The following is an 18,902-nucleotide window of genomic DNA, read 5'->3' as shown; positions in this document are numbered from 1 at the left end:
TTCCGCTTCAAGTCACGTGGAAAAAAAGTAAAAGGCGGCGATCTAGACGGCAACCTGCGCGCGTGCGCCGAAGGTGTCTTCGATGCCCCGTATAGAGGAGGCGCCTCAACTGGGGCTGTGGTGCTGGCGCAGGCGCAGTGAGAGCTGGTTGGGGCGGAGGAGGAAGTGAGGTTAGCGTTTCGGGTCTGGAGCCATCCGGGAGCGGCTTTCTTGCTTTTCGCAAGGCGGCTGCCGGGGAGAAGGGCTGCTTACCGCGTTCCTCCGCTTTACCCAGCAGGCCTGTGGTGGGTATAAGAGAAGGGCTCCTTTTCAGGGTGTGGTTGAAGGGTCGGAGTCGTAGAGAGCTTCTAGACCATGGCTGCATCGAGAAAAGGGTGCGTATTCGGGCCAGTGGCTGCCATTGTCCCGGTTGACGATCGTGGCCCGACTGGGATTGGCCGTGGACTTCGAGACGTCCCTTCTTTGGAAGGCCGAACCGGGAAACAGGACATAGGAAGGAAACATATGCCCTTGCTTTCCATTCTGACCCTTTCTGGCCCACCTCCCATTGTTTAAAGGAGATCGGACGAAAGAGCGAGCATGTGGGTTTTGGAGGACGGCCCTTACACCTACTTAAGATCAGGAGGTCCTGCAGAGGCTATTCCCAAAACTGATTCCGTGGCAGAAGAGGCAGTAGGACAGATTGACGATGAGCTGGGATTAGGGCACATAACCAAGATTTTAAAAGCAGCCTTTGTCTGGACTCCCGAGGCCCTCTAAAATAGGCTTAATTTAAGGGAGGTACTACGTGTAGTTCAGGAGGGGCAGGAACTGGTTAGTAAATATTTGCATATATGCCGCCTTCTCCTTCACTACCAGAAACCCTCGTTAGTTTTTCACAAATTAATGGAGAACCTGTGTTCAGAAGTCATTTATTTTGGGGTTTAATTTTTATTGCTGATCTATGACATAGCATCAGAGAACAAGCCATAAGCACTGTTTTCATTTGCATAATTCATTATGCTTTGCTACCTGTTATCCTGGAGGCAAAGTCAGGTGACCTGCTGGGGCAATTGAAGGTATGCTTTGGATTGTTGGGAGGTGAACCTCTGGATTGCTTGATTATATTTATATGGCTGCCCAGCTCCTCGTCTCTGATCACTAACTAATCTCAGCTTTTGCTCTCATTAGCACTTTGTTTCCTGAATTCCTTTCTTAACCCATCTCTCTCCCACCCTCACCCCCTTTTATTTGTTTGTTTGGCACCAACATCTCCATGCTTTCTATTGGTTAGAGGAGAGGACAGCTTTACTAATATATTTGGGGGAGAAGACTGGTTGTATTAGCACTATTACTCTAAGGTATTCTGAAATGTCCAGACTTTCACTAATCTATTTTGAGAATAATTATTTTACTATTCTAGAACAGTCACAAGCAATCAGCCAAGAGGAATAGGATACATCATTTAAATTATTTTTAAATATGCCCAGTAAGTCTGAACACAGAAGACTCAGACATTTGAAATGATGGAAAAGAGAACTGAAAAAAGAGAAGCACCACAGAATGAGCCCTCATCTACAAATGTCCATCAGTGTGGCAAAACAAATAAAAATGATATTTTGCTGAATCCCCCTAAGTGAATGAAGTGAAGTGGTTTCAGCATTCCTGATATGAATGCTGTTTTATCTGATACTAAAAATAGGAAGGACAAGGAAGGATATATTAACCAATCTAGAGATCATAGAGGAATGCCAGATGCCACCCCAAAATAAAATCATTACCCCAGCATCTTCCGAAAGGACTGCATGGCAAATTATTTTCTGTTGATAGTACAGTGACTTCTACTAACTCTGGAACCAAGCTGATGAAGTAAAAATGCTTTTTAATAATTTGCACAAAGCTTTTTAAGCAAATGGGCTGAAAGCTGAAACAAAGGTGTAAACCTAGATAATATATTGATGGGAGAGAGAACCAAGGGAAGAAAGGAATGCATAGATTGAATCATACCCTAATTACTTATTCCAAAGAATAACAGTCTTTAATTCATATACTCTCTCTTACCAAACAGAATGTTTTTAGGCAGCAAATATAGCTTTAGCAAAGGGAGATGGGCCTTTAGGCAAGTCTTTTTCTGTTTTTATTCTGATTTAGAAAACAGAATGGCTACTGCACTCTTTTAGACAAGGAAGAATCATGCTTGCTTTTCCATACCACAACATCCCCAGATGCTCCTGAGGATACCTGCATAAATTTCTGATAACATTGTTTTTCAAGATAATTCTTCCTCCCCTGTCACTTGCTTTTTCATTTTGCTCAAATGAAAGATTTTAAGATTTAAGATTCAAATGTTAACTATAGCAGGCATAACATATAAAGAGATAAGTGGCTTGAGGTGTAAACTAGTAAAAGAAAATGGAAAATCTCCATTCTGTCAGGAAAGGATGTGTGAAGAAAAGGTAAGTGTAGTAGATAGAAGTTTATTAGCTTATTCATGATTAGTTTATTAGCTTATTCATGATTAGAGAGGTTTAACCTCTAGAAATTAGAATGAAGATCATAATGCAATGAATCACAGGCAACATCTATCTGTTTTCTAACAGTAATGGGTCAGACCAAGGCCCTAAGTGATAGAATATTTGCAATCAGTATTTACAAGTCAGTTCCTTGTTACTGACCTATTGTGTATATTTTGAAAGAAAAGCAGAAGAAAGGGCAACAGACAGCTCTAGAGAAGCAGGAGATGAACAATCCAAAAAACACAATCTCAGTATTTTGCTAAATAAGATCTAAAGTATTCTAAATGGGGTAGTGGATGGGGACTGTCCTGGAGAATTTGCACATAGGGTTATTATGAGTAGTATCAATTATATAGCACTGTCATATCACTAGCTCAGTTCTTAGGCAGCTTCAGGGCTAATAGGTATCCAGATAGTAATCACCTTCTACTATCTTTAAAATCTTTCTCAGTTATCTGGGGAGAATTTGTTTCAGCCAGGTTAAATGTAGATGTTACAGCTGTAATCGAAATTATTCAACCCCCATTGCAAATCAGGTTGATTGTCAAAATGTACAGACTGTCAGCTGTTTGCAATGAACAAATAAAAGCAACTGAAATAGCTCAACACAATGAATGCTTCAAGTGGTGGCCCCAAATTCAACTTAAAATGCAACTTAAAATGACTTCTCCAGTCTCAAAATTAGAATAGAATTCGTCACAACAGCACACATACAGTATGCAAAACAGGTGTTGTCTCAAGCACACCTGATGCAATTAATCAAGGGCTTCATTAGTTGTACCAGGTGTGCTTCAGCTGGAACACATGAAATACCTGAAGAGGCTAGAGATTTGTTGAGTGTCATGTTTGACGCATGTTAGAAATACAGTATGGCTAAGTCAAAAGAATGGTCCAAAAAGGTATGAGAAGAGATCATCACCCTTCACAAACAAGGAACAGGATACGAAAAGATAGCGAAGGCACTGAATGTTCCTAGAGACACCGTTGGAAGCATAGTTCGCAAGTTCAAAGTTAAAGTGGTTACACTACCTGGACGGGGCAGAAAAAGGAAGCTGTCAATGGCTGCAACCAGATTTCTGAGAAGGCAGGTGGAGAGAAACCCTCGAGTGACTGCAAAAGACCTGCAGCAAGACTTGGTGGCGACAGGCACTGAAGTTTCAGTGAGCACAGTAAGGCACATACTAAACACAGAAGGCAGAACTCCAAGACGTACACCGCTGCTGACCCACAAGCACAAGAAAAGTCGGCTCCAATATGCTCAAAATCATATAAATAAGCCACAGAAGTTGTGGGATTCTGCTCTGTGGAGCAATGAAACAAAACTGGAACTTTTTGACCCAATTCATCAGCGGTATGTCTGGAGGAAGAAAAATGAAGCATACGCTGAAAAGAACACTGCCTACAGTTAAGCATGGTGGTGGCAGCTCAGTGATGGCCTGGGGCTGCTTTGCATCCTCTGGCACTGGAAACCTGCAGCGTGTGGACAGCAAGATGGATTCATTGAAGTATCAGGAAATCCTAGGAGAAAATGTCATGCCGTCTGTAAGGAAGCTGAAGCTTGGGCGTCATTGAACCTTCCAACAAGACAATGATCTCAAGCATACCTCAAATTCACTTAAGCTTGGATGCAGAAGAAGTCCTGGAAGATTCCACAGTGGCCATCACAGTCACCTGACTAGAACCCCATAGAAAATCTCTGGTGGGATTTAGAGAAGGCAGTTGCAGCACACAAACCCAAGAATATTCCTGAACTGGAGGCCATTGCTCATGAGCAATGGGCTAAGATTTCTCAGGAACACTTCCAGAAGCTGGTGTCTGGCTGTGCATCTTGTTTGCAGCAGGTCATAACAGCAAAAGGGTGCTCTACTAAGTACTGAAGATGCTTGCCATGAAGGGGTTGAATGATTTTGAGACTGGAGAAATTGTCATAAGTTGCATTTTCAGTTGACTTTGAGGACACCACATGAAGCAGTTGTTGTGTTATGCTAGTTCAATTGCTTTTTGATTTGTTCATTGCAAACAGCTGAAAGTTTGTACATTTCTACAATCAACCTGATTTGCAATGTGGGTTGAATAATTTCAATTACAACTGTAGATTCTCTTATATAAGCAGGTTGAGAAAAATGAGTTCTTTTCTTACAAATATTCTGAACACCACCACGCTTTTCAGACCAAAGCACTCCATACTGCAAACTAACCAGGTTAGCATAGATTGATTACAAGGAATACATATTTTTCAGCCATCTTCAAATAACATTAGTAGATTCCCCACACACACACACTTCCCTAATTTAAAACCCTGGTTTGGTAGGGAGTATATTAAAGAAAAATCTGCTTGCTGCCTATTATTCCTATTCATTGAATTTAGTTCATACATCTTATCAGAGGATCATACAAAATTAAAGCCAATGTAGATGACTGAGCCCCTAGCTCTAGTTTTATATGGTAAAGAATTTGGGCCAGGTCTCATAACCGCCACTGAGACTAAAATGTTTTTTTTAAAATTATACTGTAAATTATAGGTATCATTTATTTATTATTTGATCAATTTATTAGCCCCTTCATTTGCCAAAGCAACTCTTTCAGTTGCTCCACTGTATTTTGGTCTGTAGCCTGGTAAAGATTTTCTCTCTCTTCTGTTTTGTATCCTGAAACAGCTAGGTTTTTTGTCCATTTTCTTGTATTTGTCCATTTTACTACCCCCTCCTCACCCTGTTACCCCCATATTCAAAGTAAGAGGGCTAATTCTCAAGCAACAAATTAAATCAGTGTTTAATTTTACATGAACAATTACTTGCACCATCGTGGCAGAATCTGCCTGCCTCATCTCTGGGGTTATTTCTGCCCATTTTTTCTCCCAGTATATTTCTATTTTGACTTGCATGTTGTACAAATGAGATATAAGGAAGGGAAGACCAACTAGCCTAGAGAGTGTCCGTGCGGAATTATAAAATCAGAACCTGTCCTCCCCCCTGCCCCCAATTCCCACTTCACTGCCCTGATTAATGGATATTTTCCCTATTGGCTAGCAAAACTAGAAAAAAATCTTATTATGAGTGTTTATGCTCACAGATCAGGCAATGCTACTTGGCAGTAACTGGAAACAGATAATAGATACAGCAAATCAGTGTTTTGCTGGTGTTTCAGAGGCAGGCGTCCTACATTATGAGTAAGATGTTGTTAGTTGCCCTCAAGTCATTTACAACTCATGGCAACCCTATGTATAACAGAACGAAATGCTGTTCAGTTTTGCGCCATATGCCTGACTGTTCCAACGTTTGCATCCATTGTTGCTGTGATTGTATCAATCCATCGCACTGAAGGTTTTTGATGTCTTTTTTAAGCGATCAGTCTTTCCTGATGATGCTCCCAAAGTTTGAGAGTCTAGGCCTAGTTATCTTCACCTCTAGGGAATATTCTGGTTGTATTTCTTCTAAAACTGTTTTAATAAGTAGGGTCACCTTTTAGGTGTTTCGTAATTGTCAGAAACAGGAAGTGAAAGTTCTTGGAGTAAAAAATTGTACTGATCTTTAACAATAGTAATTTAAGGATTTTAGGTGATTCATGATTACTGTTGGATGCTGTGTGAAATAAATGTATGAGACTAGGCTGAAGCTGCCATAAAGATGAAGCTGGCAGTAAGCAGAGAGGACAAAAGCCAGGAATCTTGTCTAAAAGATCCCTTGGGGTGGGGGGCAGACAAGAAGGAAGCAAGTCTTAACGAAATGGAAATGTCACCTGAGTGATAAAGGGAATTGGGCCTGAGCAAATGGAAACCCCCACCCCAATCCCATCAACAAAGCAAGGACTTTAGGGAATAAAAGGGGTCTCAGAGCCTGGCCAATCCTTGAGTCGTTTTTGGATCCAGATTTGGCAGCTTCCATCCCTCTGGCTAGTGCCTGGCAGCCTAGTGAGGAGGACATGGGTAAGTGTGCATGCGTGTGCGTGTGAGAAAGAGCAAATATACCTTGCAACCAGTAAAGTTTGCTGTTACTTTAAATTCACTGGGTCTCCGTGTATTATTAAGAACTTCTTGTGCCTCAGTGTTCGGTTGGAAGTGATTTGTGTGCGTCCCTAATTATTTCCCGGCTGTTGACCAGGGCTTTGTGTCTTGTCTGCTCAAGCTGCACCTATCTGGAAAACCCAGGTAGAAAGCAAGGGGGGCTGACAAGATCTGAGTGTCTCAACAGGCTGCAAGAATGTGAGTGAGTGACCATAAGCTGAACCTGGGAGCAGCTTGTGTGTAACAAATGAAAGCCAGTAAAATTTGTTGTTTCTTGAGCAGATGCATTAGTCGCGCGGCGGGGTGAGCTCCCGTTGCTCGTCCCAGCTCCTGCTCACCTAGCAGTTCGAAAACATGCAAATGTGAGTAGATCAATAGGTACCGCTTCGGCGGGAAGGTAACGGCGTTCCGAGTCGTCATGCCGGCCACATGACCCGGAAGTGTCTATGACAACGCCGGCTCCAAGGCTTAGAAACGGAGATGAGCACCGCCCCCTAGAGTCGGACTCGACTGGACTTTACGTCAAGGGAAACCTTTACCTTTACCTACCTATTCTTGAACCTATTGTATTGTTTGCCGGTGTTTAATGTTATTTAATAGTTTCGTATTTTGTAAGTTCATTGATAATAATGAATGGATGACAATTGTTTATCCAGAATTGTCCCTTTTTTCTCTTCAAACTGCACATCTTGGGGTTTTTTTTTTTGAATAATTTTTATTAAAGTTTACAAATACAAAGATAAAAAACTAATGCAAACTAAGAAAAATATATATAAAAAAAAGAAAAAGTGCCAAAAAAACAAAAGAAAAAATAGGGGAAAAAAAGAAAGATATATAAAGATATGACTCCCCCCATCTCAAAGCAAGTACAAACAACTTGAGTAATTTATCACCTTCTGATATTTCAATAAAAGATCTCTTCTTCCATAACTCATCTCTTATCAATAAATTATAAAATCCCGTCATTCAATCCCATTCAGCAAAAGTCCATTATTAGTTACCAGAAATAATATGTATATAAACCTTAATCAAATAAATCAATTTCATACTCCGTTCCTTTCAACCCAGTGTCTTATCATTTTCTCTAAAAAACATTGCAAAAAAAGAAAAAAATCTCTTCCCATATCTCATATGTTTTCTATAAACATATCTTTAAAGCCTTGTCATTCAGTCCTAGTTTAAAAAAAATCCATTTAAGAGCTACTAAAACAATAACATATATACTTTAACCATGATCAAATAAATCCACTTCAGTTTACTTTTAAGAAGCTTGATCTTTAATCCCTTCAGATAGCCTCGCACAAGTTGATTTCTTTATTTTCTCTTTGTCTCCATTCAGAAACTCCTTCACAAGTTTAAGATATCTCTTTTGTAAGATATCTTACAAGATAAGAAAGCTATACAAGTCACTCTTCTGATTTATTATTTGTATGTCCCCATTAATTATTAAGACATCAGCCAGTTTCATGTGTAAATCCAGTGTAACATCATTTTCCATAACCTTCTTGTAGCCTGACATTTTAAAATCTATTTTCAGATCCACATTCAAATCAACCTCAGTCTGTTTTATCCAGTAAAATCTGCTCCTCTTCCATAATTGCTTTTGAATCCGTTTTTATAATAGACATTCTTAAAAGCAATTTCTGAGTGCATTGTTCCCAAATATCCTTGAATTCTTCCACAGTCAAATAATATTGCTCCATTTTGTATTAATAGATCTATTCCCCTTTAATTATAATATTTAGCTCTCTCTCGTTCCTTCTAGTCAACCTTTAAAGTCCCCTTTTATCATTTGGGTTTTTTTTTTAATCAGCAACACTTCCCCATGGGAAAATTTCTTGCAGTTGATTTCAAAGTCTTCATATATTTTATAAAATTTTAAACAATTCACAAGAAATATTCTTGTAATTGAACTTTTTAAGTCCACCTGACCCCTTAATCTGTTTTATAACTTTCCAAAATCAACATTCTAGTCACCCTTTTGCTGTCCATTTTTTTCCAGTTTCATACGCCAGTTATTATCTGTCATCTAAGGTACCAGCTGGTTTTCTTGCATTTGCTTAGTGGTGGGAGTGATGAATTGCTACATCTAATGATCTCCCAAATGAAAGCAAGGAAAGTCTCAGTGTATTTTCTTTAATTACCATGCTAGATTTTAGCTTAAGCAATGAATTAATATAAAAAACCATGCTGAATTAGAGTAAAGATCCAATCTGTTCAATGTTTTGTACTGTAGCCAGTCTTACAGGAAGTTCTATTAATATTTATTTATAAATAGGTAAAGATGGTGGCATAATACTGTAGCCAATCCTACAGGAAGTTGTGTTAGTACTTTCAGATGAATCTGGTTTAATGTAAAGAAAGATTTCCTAACGAAGTAAGAGTAGTTTGACAGTAAGCAAATCAATTATTCAGAGGTGGTGCCCTCCCCTTCACTGGATGAGTTCAAATTAAAAGTGGACAAATTGGATTCCTGTAATTTGGATTATTGGATTGAGCAGGATATTGATCTTGGTAACCTTCATAACTTCTTCCAATTCTGTAATTCTAGTTATCCTGTCTGGGTCTCATGATTGTATTTGATCTCTGAACTTTAGTTATACTGATTTTGATTTGTATATTTCAGCAAATCGGTTGGTTTCACAGCAGTTAATAACATTTAGAACTCTATGTTGGCTGTGTTCTGACTTAGGGAATATATTCTGTATTAATTACTCTGTTCTGCCAACCTTCTTTAGAATTGCTTAAATGGAATCTCTGTTGATCCAGCTCTGACTGCGCTTCCTTTTAATCAGTGCAAATATTTCTGTTTAAGGTTAATAGCCATTGTTCATGTATAGGCTCTTCTCTATGCTTTATCAATAGCTTAGGGAAATATTAAATTGGAATTTTCAAGGAAACTTTGCTTCTAACTTGTTGGGTTTGGAGTGGGGGGGTGCCTTTGAATTAATTTTGATTCCTTTGTTGGGCAGTATTTTTGAAAATGGCTTGCTGTTGCTTTCTTCACTAGGGCTGAGAGGAAATGACTGGCCTGAAGTCACCCAGCTGGCTTCTGTGCTTAGGGCAGGACTAAAATTTGGGTTTCTCTACTCATAGTCCAGTGTCTTGCCATCTAGACCAATTTGGATCTCAACTTGCTGATATACCTAGCATACTCTTGTTCCTAAGCAAAAATTTATAGGAATCCAAAACTTACTCCTTTAGCACTTGCTGAAGTAATCCTGTAAATTCCTCTTCTCTCATCAAAACTTTACTGGAAAAATTAAGAACCTTTAAAAATATAGATAGCATATAGGTTTAGGTTTTTAATGCTTCAGAGTTTCTGCAAATATTTATTTGCAGAATCTGTACAGCTATTCTGCTTGCTATTAATCTACTTTCCAGTGAAGTAGAATATAAACAATTATTCAGGCTGAGAATGCTAAATAACTATGAGTATTCTACTTCTATCTTCTCTGGCTCTTTCTTGTTAAATATAGTTCTGTGGGTGACTTAAGTTGCTTTGTGTTGATAAATCCTGCAGACTTTCAGCTTTACTTACTATTGACTCACTGAGAATATAAGCCTACTTTAACACCATTTAAGTTTACTTAAGCATTGAGACAACAAACATGTTCAGGTAATTTATATTCCAGGAAATAACAGCAACTGCTATTCTGGCTGTAACAGAGAGTGGAGGGTAACTAAATTTAAAGCCAGTTTAGTGCGGTGGTTAAGATGCTGGACAAGTCCAACCTTGGTTTTAAGTACTCATTGGGTGACTTTGGCTCAGTCACTGTCTCTCCACCCAGCCTACCTCCCGAGTTTGTTGTTGTGGGAAAAATTGGGAGAGGGAGTGCTGTACATGTCATCTTTGCTCCCGGTGAAAAGGTATGATACAGATGTAACAAATAAAAATAAAGTTGATGATCTATCTAAAGAAAGTTAGTGTCATTTTAAAAGGACTTGCATAGTGCAATATGGTGAGTAGGCTTTCATGTTTTGTAGTTTATCACTTGGAAGATCATGCAGTGGATTTTTATATTCATCTGTTTTATCATGTATTTCTTTTACTCCTAGACTGCTTGTTTATTTGGAAGTTTGGTTTTCCCTGCCTATACTCACCATGAGCCCAGCTGATACGAAGCGTTGTGGGACCAAACGTCGGAAAAATAAAAAAGGTAGTGGCTTTGGCCCATCAAATCTAGCTGGAGTCTTCGAGGTCAAATCTGTAGGACCATCTTCCATTATCGCCCCCTCCTGCTCCTCATTCTCCCCCTCAACCCCATCTACTTCTACTATAGCGTACCTGCAGTCTTCCACCACCAACACAGCTTCTTCTAGCACTGAAAATGGCCTTCTGGCAGCAGCTGCCACAGCTACCCCCTTGATTCCTAGTGAAAGAATGAAGAAGGCCGAGTTTCAGAAAAAGCGCTGTGGAGGAACAATTAATTCTAGACAAACTCGCAAAAGAAATAGAATTAGCAACTCAGCTCCTGAAACAGCTTCACAAGAACCAATTGATCTTGAAGTTAATACCTGTGAAGAAGTAGTAGACCTGACTTGTGAATCTTCAGAACCAATAGTAGTTGATCTTACACACAATGATTCTGTTGTGATTGTTGAAGAAAATGTTTGTCAACAACAAAATCAAGAATTAAGAAGTCAGCAACTCCCTGACAGCTGTATATTAAGTAGTGATGATGATGAACCAAGAGATGAAGTGATTCTGACTAACACACTACCTAAAGAATTGGAATTACTAGAAGATGGTATTTCAAGTTCACACCGTTCAGGTACTGTGAGTTGCCCAATTTGCATGGATGGGTATTCAGAGATTATTCAGAATGGACGGCTCATTGTATCAACGAAGTGTGGTCATGTCTTCTGTAGCCAGTGCCTCCGTGATTCTCTAAAAAATGCTAATTCTTGCCCAACTTGTAGGAAGAAACTTGGCTACAAACAATATCATCCAATTTATATATGAAGCTTAGATCCTTCTCCAAAGAATCTAAATTGAACTCTTCTGAATGCTTCATAAACATATATTTTCAGCAAACAATAGAGTATTATAGTTGCCCAGATGTGACAGTTAATGTGCAGACCATTATGGATGTTTATCAGTATGTGAGCTTGTTTTTTGTTCGGTTAATCATATGAAGTTGGCTTTACAGTCCACTAAAGTATGTGGATGTTTGAAGGACAGTTCCAGTGAAAGCAAATTGGTATTGCCATGCTGTTATTCAAGAATTTGGATGACACCTCTACAAGATAGTTTTTGACTTCAGATGACAGGATGAAAATATGTTTTAATTTGTCCAAGATACAAGTCATGCTTATGATAATGTGAGTAATAGCAGCCAGTTAGTAACCCTGCATTTTTCTTTTTGCATTTCATTCTCAAAAAATTGAACCCACATTTGTTTCCTGCTAATATTCTACCTTTTATGTGAACTTCTGCATTTCCAAGGAGACTATATTTTGTAGCCAAGGTGCACCACATTTTTAACATCAAATTTATTTTGAAGGCATTTTTGGAAGACAGATTAGTAGGACCATAACTGTAGAAAATGTTTGACTCTTTAGAGTATAACCATAAATATTTTCTGTACACACCTAACTTACAAAAGTATAAGTTGAAACGTACTTCATCACCATCTCAGAAAAAGACAAAGAGGAATCTGAGTTCTGGCATAAGTTTATAGTACAAATATTTGATAGGATGAAGATAATGAAAGCTGTCTTTAAGTAAATACATGTTCATAATGGTGTACTGAGTACCTGATAATTTTAATAATTTTTCATTGCTAAAACTTAACTAATAGGTTTGATCATGACCATATATAAGTTACTGGGTTGATTTTATAATTTGTAAGGTTGATTTCTGAACTCCCAATGATTCATTCATTTCTCTTTATGTAGTCATGCAGTGCAGATTGAACATTTTTAATGGCTATACTTTCACTATTCCTTTTTTCCAAATATGTGCATTTTGAAAATAATAAGAAAGCCCTTATTAGACTGACTGCCATTGACAAATGATCAGAATGGTACAGCATGAAATATGCAACAATAAGTTTAATATTAAGAATTTTTGGAAGCGCTTCTTTTGGGGTATACCCACATATCATTTTGGAGCTTCATATTTTTGCTGTAAGCTACACTGATGAAAATATAGAACTTATACTGTATATCTTAGTAAGCAGAAGGAAGTGAGCCATGCAGTCTGGATAGGTAATTTGCGTTCTATTATCTATGTTACTGATGCTTATTGTATAACCATGAAGGGTTTCTTAACAACTACCTTTTAAATATAATTTATAATTACAAAACATCACAAATATGCAATGTAGAAACAATCTCTCTGCAGTATTAGGAGTTTCAATAGAATATTAAATATGTTTCCATTTTTAGAATGTTGAAAATGTTATGGATTCCCCTATCCATTTATATTAGGACAGTAAAAAATCAAGGTGTGTATAGATGAGAAAAAACATTTTGTTTCAAACACAGAACAAAACCATTCCATTCTGGAGGTTCTGTCAAGCTTTGTTGGGCCTTTCACAGTCCAGCTTTAGCTTTGGCTGTTCTAGATTTTGGATGAAATTGGTACATGTCACCCCCTTCTCTCTTTCTCCCCCAGCTCCCAGAAAAGAACAAATCAAAGTGTTTATTTTTTCCCCCTCAGCAGCCTTGCTAATATTCCAGTATGGCACATCCTAATGCCCTGTTTGCTGCCACATCCCCACCCCCCCATCTTTCCAGGATATTCCCTCCCTCCTCTAAGCCACCACTGCTGATGTTCCAGCAAGGCACAGCCCGCCTGCTTCCTGGACTTCCTGACACTTTCTTCCCTTATCTTCTCTCAGCTGCTGATATCCTTGGCTTTTTCCCCACTTGCAACCACTTCTGCTCAGAACAGAGCAGCCCCATTTCTTTCTGTATACGTGATAAAGCATCTAAAACATGCACGCCTCAGTTCAGACCTGGACTACCCAAAACCACTAGTTTAAGGCATGGAATGATTTGTACATCCCTAGTAAGAACATAAAACCTTATCTGGAATTTCCTTTGGGTGTTCAGAGCCTGCATATCCATGAGCAATTCCCACATGCTTAGAGACTGCTATTTAATCAATTGTATCCATGTAATTAGTTCATTCAGATGCATTAAGAGCTATTCACTGAAATCATTCTCTAATACAACTTTAGAAATCAGCATAGCTTTTACATTATTCAAATCCAGTTATGCCTGTTAAAATTTTCATTATCCTAGGAACACTTTTTGTCTCCTGTATTGGAGTTCTTGTAAATATAAAACTTAGCTTACATGAGTATTTGTGAATCATCTCTGGGCAACTGGAGTAACCCATGCCAGTTAAAATCTAGAACCATTTTAAGAAAGTAAGGGTGGATTCTATCTGTTGCTTTTGAATTAAGTAGTGATTGCTTTTGGTTAAATATGATAGGATCAGAATTCAAATGAATCTAGTTGTGTAACATGAAAAAAAACTGCACAATTTGTTCATATTATTCTATTATAATTTGTCATTCATTCAAGCCTGCTTTGATCTGCAATGCTTACCCTTTTTCCCCACCCAGCTTTTGAGATTTCTGCTAGTTAGCAAGCACATCAACTGTAGCATTAGATATTAAATACATTTTGGCTGTATTTTAATGTAATGTTAGACCATTGTTCAGTAGTTCATATATAAGCCTCAGAGGGTGTGTTCTTCCCTTCTCTAATAAAATCTATGTTGAAGGCTTTTGCTCCCCTCCCCCCACCAATCACAGTCTTTTTGCTAGGGAAGGGAAAGTGCACAAATTTTTGATTAAATGTGATCAATATTACATCCTAACCATTTTTAGCATTTTCAAAATAAAACCTAAACACCATTCTGAATTTGTTTTCAAGGAAAGTGACATTGGTTTATACAAATATACATAATTTCAAGAACTAATGGGCAAATATCTATATTCTCTTCCATCTATAAAGGTGTAGAATCCATGCTTTTTACTTATTTATATATATCTGTGTCTCTGTATCATGTTTGTGTTAGCAGATTAGACAAATTTTATTGCAGATAAAAGTAAAGCTTTTTATGTACCTGATCTTTTCACACATGTATTATGCAAGAATATATATAGGGAGAATTGGGACGTTTAATGGTACAGGTGCTATGTATAAAGAACATGATAAGAATGCTTACTGGTGAATTTGAATAAATGTACACCACAAAAAGAGTCTTGGCTAATTGAGGAAATAAGTTTTTATAAGAACTTGGCCAATTTCTGAGATAGGCTTTAGATGGGGTTTAATTCTCATAGGCACAACTTGGAAGATCTAAAGGCTTCTTTGTACATGATGGGTTTAAAGTCAAGCAAACCAGCTCAAGCAAACAGTGCTCAAAATCTTAGAAGCAGGAAAAGAAGGTAAGCTGATACATCAAACTAGTGTAGGTTGTAAAGTACTTGATATCTGAACATATTAACTTTTCAGCTGAGAAGGTTGCAGTAGACTTAAAAATCACTGTAATAAGTGTTTGGTCACCAAGTTTCAAAATTCTAAGAAGTTATTAAACTTGGATATAATATATAAAATAATAAATCAACATTTAGTTTTTAATAACTTTATAACATTGAAAGAACCATTGGCTCCAAGTTTGTGAATTATTGCTCAATCAGCCTCTGTAATTGCACTATTCAGTACCCTCAGCTATGTTCACTGGAAAGGTTGCCTGGTATAGAGCAATTCTGTATGAGTCTATTCAGCACTCAGCCCCACTGAACGCAGCTGAGTTTTCTCCCATCTAAATACTAGCTAATTAGTCTAAAGCAGCCTTCCTCATGCTAGTGCCACCCTAACTGTTGGATTACCCCATTGTCTCCTACCTCCATTGTCCACTCAGTACATGCTGGGGATTGCAACTACGTGACTATTAAAAGACATGCGTTATGTCTATAACAAATATTGCCTTTTTGAAAGTGCCAGCTTTGTTCAATTTCTGCTGCTTGGTTTATCATAGCTTCTAAATCAAGGCCATGGAAAAGTGCCATCTGAAATATAACTCTCTCTTATTTTTAAGTGGTTTCCATCCTTTCTTCACTTAGATCAGTTTTCCTCAATCTGGTATCCTCCAGATATCTTACAAATACAAGTCAGAATTCCAAGCCAGCACGAACCACAGCAGGTTACAGATTTGGAGGGAATATAGTCTTGGTACACATGGTGGACACCAGTTTCGAGAATACTGACCTAGAAATTGAAAATTGTATGTTCCAATGAATTCCTGGAATCTATACAACCTCTACATGATGCAAGATAAAACACACCATATTTCTATACATTTGATTCCATACTTAATGTTTGTGCAGATACTTACAGAAATGAGAAAACAGTGAAAGTGGCAGATACAGGATTTTGGGTACCCAATTGATTCAGTACTTCTTTAAACTAACATTGTTAAGGATCAGAAAAGTGATTGGTTTGTTAGGTCTGTGAAGTCAACTGAAGACAGTTCCCCAGATGAGCAAATACTCTGACCCTTTTAACCATTCAGCTTTGGTTATTCTGTGTACTTTCAATGATGGGCTGCTTTAAGTGGCTGCCTGAGCATTTGAAAATGAAGATAACCCACTCTTAAAAGCAGAAGAAGGCTATTTTAAAAACTTAAACACTATCAGTTAACATTTTCAACGTGAGAAATACTGTTAAGAAACAGAAGCTACGTGGTAAGTCAAAATCTGGAAAACCAAAAAAAAAAAAAGCAAACAAACCAAACACCACAACCCACAAATCACTGCGAATGTCCTGTAATGGACTGACATGACCTGCTAAAATGTTTACAGTAGCTGATATTCTACTAGTTATCTACAGGACAGTATTCCTCATACAACAATAAATTGAAGAGTTGTCAGAAGGGAACCTCTAACATAAAAAAACATTGAAGGATGTAAAAGAAAGCCTTGATATGTCTGAAACGTTTTGAAATAAAGTGCTTTGGATTGATGAAACAAAAATTGAACTGTTCAGCTCCAAACATACATCGTATGTTTCTTCTTAAGAGTTCATTGAAATGTACAATTTGATAGCAAATAGCATGCCACTGTATATGCCATCACAAATTAAAGGATGTCCAGCCTGTCTCTCAGCTATTGCTTGAGTTCTATATTAAGTCTGACTGAACTGCTCAAATATTTATATTAATTTATTTTTTGTTCAAGCCCGATAGCTGATAAAAAGTGGAAGTAAACAGGGTCCATTTAAACATCTACAGATTGTAGGGTAGAATCTTGCAACCTTAGTTATCAACTAGTCTCTCAAAATTAGCATGTTTGAGGCATCTGATAAAGGGAATAAAGCCTATAAATGGTGCTGTAAACTTAATAGTTTTAATAACAGCTTTCAAAAAATTACTTTTCACAAATCATTTTTCTTGAATTCATATCCCATACTTTACTATACAATGGTTCCACCCATATGGTGCTTATAATAAGTGGAGAATATAGAGGAAGCCAAATTAAAAATGATCTTACGAAATGTATTTAGAAACAAAACAGTACACCCACAACTGAAAGTTCAACATCACACTTGCTGGATTGGGTTACTTTTTCTTAGAATCCCCACCAATTTGTGCATGGTGCATAAGACAATGTACAGTCTGAGCTCAATACCATAACTAAGCTGAACTGAATTCCAAGTCTTTTCATACACAACCCTTTTGCCCCATGAAGTATAATTTTATGACAGAAGGGAACAATTTCAATACTATGATTTAGAGGACATAAGGAGTCAGGACAGAATAATTTTCTTGTTACATTGAGGAGCTGGAAATTCTTACCTACTGCAAATCACTCAGAAATCTATCAGTAGATCTAAATTTAACTTCTCTTTCATACCCAACCAACCCCTAAACTTGGTTGTTTTTGAGGAAACAGCTATGCCAGAAAAGTAGTGGAGCTTGGTGTGAAGAATAGAACTTACTCCCTGCTATTCTGGTAGTGGTGGTGCAGTTCTGCCAAGTAAATGTTTCATCCCCTACATTCTGGAATAGCTGTTACCTTTTCCATTAGCAATACCTTCGATAAATATTGACCATTGGAAAAGGACTAATAACCAAGTTCACAATACATGGATTGCATAAACTGTGCTTTGTTTACTTTTGATTGCATGATTTCATAAATCGTTACCAACGGCTTCATATTTGTGAACCCAGCCTCTAATTAGAATGTGCTGTGTGTGGAGTGCATTTTTCAGGGGAAAAAAAAACCCTGTGTTTACCAACATCACCAACCTAGTTAAAAATCTGCTCCAGAAGTAGCCCAATCAACCTGTTCTTTTGCCAAAGCTGAGAGAATGGTCCTACTTCTCTTTTCCCCTTTGCTACTGCCTTTTACAACAGAGTATGAACATTAACATCTATATTACTATTTTTAAAAGAAGAAACAGAATTCTTCACCCTTTTTTCTCTTCATTATGTATTATTTTCTCCCAGGTGCTGTTGGTACTAACAATATTGTCAACATGGAGAAGCTTATGTGGCAAAAAGCCTGAGAGTTGCAAAAACCGAAAAGATAAGACTCCCAGGGGTATAAACTAGAGATTGCCAGATTGAGCACTAAGTCATAGGTAACAGAAAATGTACAGGGAATTTTTTTAAGAATGTGGCAGAGTTATGAAAACTTTTTGGATTTTTATTTGCTCTTTCCTCATTTTTGTCTGGACATACAAGTTCCTGAATGAATACATAGTCTCTTAAATTAGGGAAATGCTAAACTTTCATCTGGAATGAAAAAGCTGCCAAGTAACGTGTTTTGTGAAAAGGTTCTGGATCAACAAAATCAACAATCAACAAGGGGGGGGGGAAATCAGCCATAAAGCATAATGCATCCTTTTGCTCATCCTTGCTAAGCTATAGCAAGATTCCACCAGTAATTTCATAACTATTATTTATTATTTATCTATTAACTATTTATTTATTCATCTTTGTTTAAATGATGGTCTCAAGATAGGAAATGTTTTACAAATGATTCTGGCAAATTCTTGGAGTCTTTTTGTCTGAAAATTACAATAAAACTAATTGGGTAAATTGGGATAACATGTTCTGGTTTCCCCAGCCCTTTCAAAACGTTTCTGTGGAGGCCAGCTTTTTTTTTTTTTTTTTAGGTACTTTACTGTCAATTTGTCACTAACTAAGCTATTAAACACTGCAACCCTAAAAATGCTTAGTGTCATGGGAGATAAGATCAAAGCAAGACAAGCAAAATATCTATTATGGCTCCCTTATTTCAGGGCAATGGATGAATTCAGATTGATACTATACCCCAGGTTTGCCTTGCAAAATTCTGATAGGTAAAACTAGAGGTGAATCATCCCACATTTTGTGATTTGGACAACTTAAAGCTGAAGGACCAGTTGAGCCTTAT

At 37.6% G+C, this 18,902-nt stretch overlaps 1 protein-coding gene across 2 annotated transcripts; it reads left to right on the top strand.

Annotated features, from left to right (window-relative positions):
- Positions 1 to 23: 23 nt before the first annotated feature.
- On the top strand, positions 24 to 15,819 carry LOC134494260 (E3 ubiquitin-protein ligase RNF4-like). 2 transcript variants are annotated; one of them, XM_063299338.1, is made up of 2 exons: positions 24 to 284; positions 10,558 to 15,819. In XM_063299338.1, the coding sequence occupies exon 2, from the start codon at positions 10,604 to 10,606 to the stop codon at positions 11,462 to 11,464; it is 861 nt and encodes a 286-aa protein (XP_063155408.1). In that variant the 5' UTR covers positions 24 to 284; positions 10,558 to 10,603; the 3' UTR covers positions 11,465 to 15,819. The 2 variants fall into 2 exon arrangements, with proteins under 2 accessions (XP_063155408.1, XP_063155407.1); XM_063299337.1 differs by lacking the exon at positions 24 to 284 and adding an exon at positions 306 to 374.
- Positions 15,820 to 18,902: the final 3,083 nt, after the last annotated feature.

Source organism: Candoia aspera, chromosome 3 (assembly GCF_035149785.1).
Source record: "Candoia aspera isolate rCanAsp1 chromosome 3, rCanAsp1.hap2, whole genome shotgun sequence".
Taxonomy (NCBI): domain Eukaryota; kingdom Metazoa; phylum Chordata; class Lepidosauria; order Squamata; family Boidae; genus Candoia; species Candoia aspera.
The sequence above is the reverse complement of the archived record's forward strand: the minus strand, read 5'-3'. Positions and strand labels throughout refer to the sequence as shown.

Excerpts from the sequence above, each read along its gene's own strand:
- LOC134494260 (XM_063299337.1), top strand. The coding sequence starts at position 355 with ATGGCTGCATCGAGAAAAGG. Across the intron at positions 375-10,557 it reads ATGGCTGCATCGAGAAAAGG|ACTGCTTGTTTATTTGGAAG; the intron begins GTGCGTATTCGG and ends TTTTACTCCTAG.